This window comes from Nothoprocta perdicaria, unplaced genomic scaffold (genome assembly GCF_003342845.1).
Source record: "Nothoprocta perdicaria isolate Ctin4 unplaced genomic scaffold, notPer1 scaffold_398, whole genome shotgun sequence".
Lineage (NCBI taxonomy): Eukaryota > Metazoa > Chordata > Aves > Tinamiformes > Tinamidae > Nothoprocta > Nothoprocta perdicaria.
Genome location: NW_020455641.1, coordinates 103,281 through 107,431, shown reverse-complemented (window position 1 = coordinate 107,431; position 4,151 = coordinate 103,281). Strand labels below are relative to the sequence as shown.

At 69.0% G+C, this 4,151-nt stretch overlaps 1 protein-coding gene across 1 annotated transcript in view; it reads left to right on the top strand.

Moving 5' to 3' along the window:
• POU6F1 (POU class 6 homeobox 1) overlaps positions 1-3,479 on the top strand; it is a 16,500-nt gene extending 13,021 nt beyond the window's left edge. The window contains exons 7-13 of the mRNA XM_026045091.1: positions 236-461; positions 1,092-1,288; positions 1,667-1,795; positions 1,876-2,067; positions 2,463-2,595; positions 2,680-2,848; positions 2,930-3,479. Of these exons, the coding sequence (XP_025900876.1) occupies positions 236-461; positions 1,092-1,288; positions 1,667-1,795; positions 1,876-2,067; positions 2,463-2,595; positions 2,680-2,848; positions 2,930-3,275 (1,392 nt within the window). The 3' untranslated portion in view covers positions 3,276-3,479. The remainder of the gene's footprint in view (positions 1-235; positions 462-1,091; positions 1,289-1,666; positions 1,796-1,875; positions 2,068-2,462; positions 2,596-2,679; positions 2,849-2,929) is intronic.
• The last annotated feature ends 672 nt before the right edge of the window (positions 3,480-4,151 follow it).

Genomic DNA, 4,151 nt, shown 5'->3' with positions numbered 1-4,151 from the left:
GCCCCGATCCGAGCCGCCCTGGCCCCCGGCCCGGCACCCCCAGGTGCTGCCGGCGCCGCGTCGGGTGCTCCCGGGGTGCGGAGCTGGGACGCCAGCTGCGGAGAGGGGAGGGAGGCGGGCGGCCGCCGGGGCTGCGCATCCCCCGCCGAGGCGTCGCGCCCGCTCGTGCCTCGCTGATGCTGTTCTGCAGTGGCGTTGATTTTTGTTCTTGTTCAAATCTTGTTTACTTTTGCAGGTCTTGACTCAGGAAAACTTAGCAACAGTTGTGACAGGAGTAATGGTTCCAGCAGGGACAGTTACTCAACCTCTTCTTATCCCCATCAGTATTGCAGGTCAAGTGGCAGGTCAGCAGGGGCTGGCTGTGTGGACAATTCCTACAGCAACGGTCGCTGCCCTTCCCGGACTGACGGCTGCTTCTCCTACAGGGGGAATTTTCAAAGCGCCTATAGCCAATGTGCAAGGTAACGGTCGCCCTTTCCGCTCGCCCGGCCTCCCTCCTCGCGCCCCTCGGGGGCTGAGCCACAGCCTGACGCGGTCTCGCACCGTGGGCACGTGAAGAAGCCGCTGGGAGCCTTGTCGGAGCGGGGTGATGTTGGAGCAGGGAGGGATGGTGGCAGCAGGGCAGCGGAGGACGCTGCTGACGCAGCTCGGTGCTCTGGACTCACCACCCCCGTGCAGCGGGCACGGTGCCAGCGGGGRACAGCCGTGTCCTCAGGGCCCGTGTGTGTCCGAGGGCAATGTCTTGGCAGAGCTCCCTTCTTCCAGAGGGATTTTTTTCCCATGTGCCCCCACTGAGACACCTGCAGCAGGGAGCTGATGGCACCTGGAGGTGCCCCTCTCATGGCACAGGCCATAGTGGCCGGAGCGGCTGCTCTGGATGAAGCCGGCACTTCGGCGGGGCGGGATGGATCCCGCGGCAGCGGAGGAGCTGGGCTCTGCCCGCCCCGGACCCATGGTGCCAGGCAGGGCGTCCCASGAGCCGCAGTGCTGCTCGGGCTCCCCAGGCAGGGATGGGGAGCGGCGGGGGGTGCCCGGGGCCGCCGCTGTCCCTATCCATCCCCCACTCACTCTCTGCTCCTCTCTGTTTGCAGCGGCCGCCGTGCTCAACGCGACGATCCAGGCACCGGCTCAGCCGGCCCCGCCACCCCGGCCGCCCACGCAGCCGCCGCCGGGCACCTTCGCCCCGGCACCCGGCCAGGCGCCCCTGCTGCCGCAGCCGCCCAAGCCCATGGAGCCACCGGCGCAGATCACCGTGCAGCCCGCAGGCTTTGCCTTTAACRCTGGCATAGTAAGGAGCCCACACGGACAGACGGATGGAGCTGCCGCACCGCTTTCCCCCCTTCTCCCTTTGTCCTGGCGCGGGCAGCTGCAGTGGGTCCCGCGGGCAYGGCACGCTCGCGGGAGCCCTGCGCTCTCCTGGTCCTCCTAGCACTGCAACGGGGAGCTCCCCGCGTCCCCAGCCGCAGCTGCCCCGGCTGCAACAGATGCCAGTCTCTCTGCAGCACCGGGAGGCAGACAAGGGGTTTAGGCCAGAATTCCCCATCAATTAAGGACTCGGAGCGGCCGCTCCATGTGGCAGGAGCCTTGGAGGGGACGATGCGGTGGCCGGGGCGGGGCCGGTCCCCGCGCGGCCAGCCCTGACGTGGCGGCTATGGCTTCTCCGCAGATCAGCGCTGCCACGCTGGGGGGGCAGCCCCAGCTGCTCGGCTCCTTGGCGGCCACCCCCGTCATCGCCAACGCCCTCCCCAGCGTGCAGGGCCTCGCGGGCCAGCTCATCACCAACGCACAGGGCCAGGTAGGGCCGGCCCCGCGCCACGCAGCCCCACAGGGACGGGCACTCGCCGGCCACGCACCCACATCCGCGGCTGTCCCCAGGTGATCGGCACCCTGCCCTGGGTGCTGAACCCCCCCACGCTGACRGCGCCCAGCCTGCAGGTGCAGGCGGTGACGCCGCAGCTGCTGCTCAACGCGCAGGGCCAGGTCATCGCCACCCTGGCCGGCGGCACCCTCCCGCCCGCTGCCACCACCAAGAAATCCRTCGCCCCCGAGGCTCCCGCCAAGAGTGAGGTGAGCACCCGGCCACACACCCGGCCACCGCACGGTGCCACACACCTGGTCACATACCCAGCCACCGCACCCAGCCAAGCACCCGGGCGCACACCCAGCCGCAGGGCCATCCCGGGGGCATTCGAGTGCTTGGCCCACTCCTAGCATGAGTTTCCCAGTTCTCAGCTGGGATGGGCAGAGATGGAGCTCAGCCCTGGCGCGAGCAGAGGTGGTGGCTGCTCTGGATTGCTCCGTACTGGCTCCCAGCCGTCCCAACCTGCTCCCGTCCCCCCCATTCCACTGCCCTCTCCGAGCCCACCCTGTCCCTGTCCACGTGCGGAGGCCGCACTGGTTTCGGCGCTCCGGGGACCAGGGTTTTGCTCTGCCACTCGGCTCATCCCGGCCCTCTGCTGCAGGTGCAGCCCATCCAGCCGGCGCTGCCGCAGCCGGCCGTGGTGATCAGCAACGCGGCGCCGGCCGCCAAACCCTCGGCCGCCCCCGTCCCCATCGCCTGCTCCGAGACCCCCACCGTGAGCCAGCTGGTGTCCAGTGAGTCCCGCGCGGCTTCCCCGCGYGAGCCGGAGCGCGCGAGGGCCCGGCCGGCGCCTTCACCCGGCCCGCGGCGCCCCGCAGAGCCGCAGGCTCCCAGCGCCGAGGAGGACGGCATCAACCTGGAGGAGATCCGCGAGTTCGCCAAGAACTTCAAGATCCGCCGCCTCTCGCTGGGGCTCACGCAGACGCAGGTGGGCCAAGCGCTGACGGCCACCGAGGGCCCTGCCTACAGCCAGTCGGCCATCTGCAGGTACGGGGCGCGCGGCCGGCGGGGCGCGCGGCCGCCCCGGGGGATGGCTCCGCACGGGTGGCCACAGCGGGTGCCGCGCAGGTTCGAGAAGCTCGACATCACGCCCAAGAGCGCCCAGAAGCTGAAGCCGGTGCTGGAGAAGTGGCTGAGCGAAGCGGAGCTGCGCAACCAGGAGGGGCAGCAGAACCTGCTGGAGTTCGTGGGCGGCGAGCCCTCCAAGAAGCGCAAGCGCCGCACGTCCTTCACGCCGCAGGCCATCGAGGCGCTCAACGCCCACTTCGAGAAGAACGCGCTGCCCACGGGCCAGGAGATCACCGAGATCGCCAAGGAGCTCAACTACGACCGCGAGGTCGTGCGCGTCTGGTTCTGCAACCGCCGCCAGACGCTCAAGAACACCAGCAAGCTCAACGTCTTTCAGATCCCCTAAAAATGGGAGAAGAGGTGAAATAGAGAAGGGGGGGGGGCTGCTCCGCAGCGCCCGCCCCAACCGTGAGCACTTTGCGCCCGATCTGCCCCCATCCCTAATGTCGCCGTGAGCCCAGTGTGTCCCCCTCGGTGTCCCGAGCCCCGTCCCCTGCCGCCGGTGGGAGCCGAGCGCAGAGAGGGGCCGGGGGCAGCCGGCACAGGGAGGGACGTGGCCGTGGATGGCACCGCCAGGCGAGGGGGCACCAGGGGCCACGTCCCCCACTGGGGACACGTCAGACCGATGCACTTGATGTAGTGGTGTGAAATAAACAGTATTTTTCTTTTTTTCCCCTTTTCCTTTTTTTTTTTTTTYCTCAGATGGCTCCTGCAGAGGGGGTCAATGGGGTGTGAACAGCGGGGCTGCAGCCGCCCGCGCTGCCGTCCCAACATTGCTGTGGAGCTGGTGGGTGCTGCCACTTCAGGCCCGGGACTGGGCCCCAATTTTCAGGCCGGAGTGTCCCCACCCGTACCACTTTCTCTGGTAGAGCGTTGCCAGGACGGCCTGGCTCCCTGCGTGGTCCTCGATGCAGACCCTCCACCCCAGTTGCTGTTTGTCCCGAGCTGAGACCCCGCAACTCAGCGCACGCGTTAGCCGGGGGTGAGACTCGAACCAGCGACCAAGAGATGCGCCGCACAGGCCTGGCCGGGGAAGGGGGGGAGCGGGACTGCACCGCCCGCGCACCGCCCCCGCCTCCCGCGCCACCCAATCGCCGCGCTCCTTTTCCTCTGTGAGGCGCCCTATTGGCCACCTCGCGTTGCGCGTCACGAGCGACACGCGCTTCCCATTGGACGCCGGAGGCGGCGGGGCGGGACCGGCCCCCCGCTGGGGCTGGAGCGG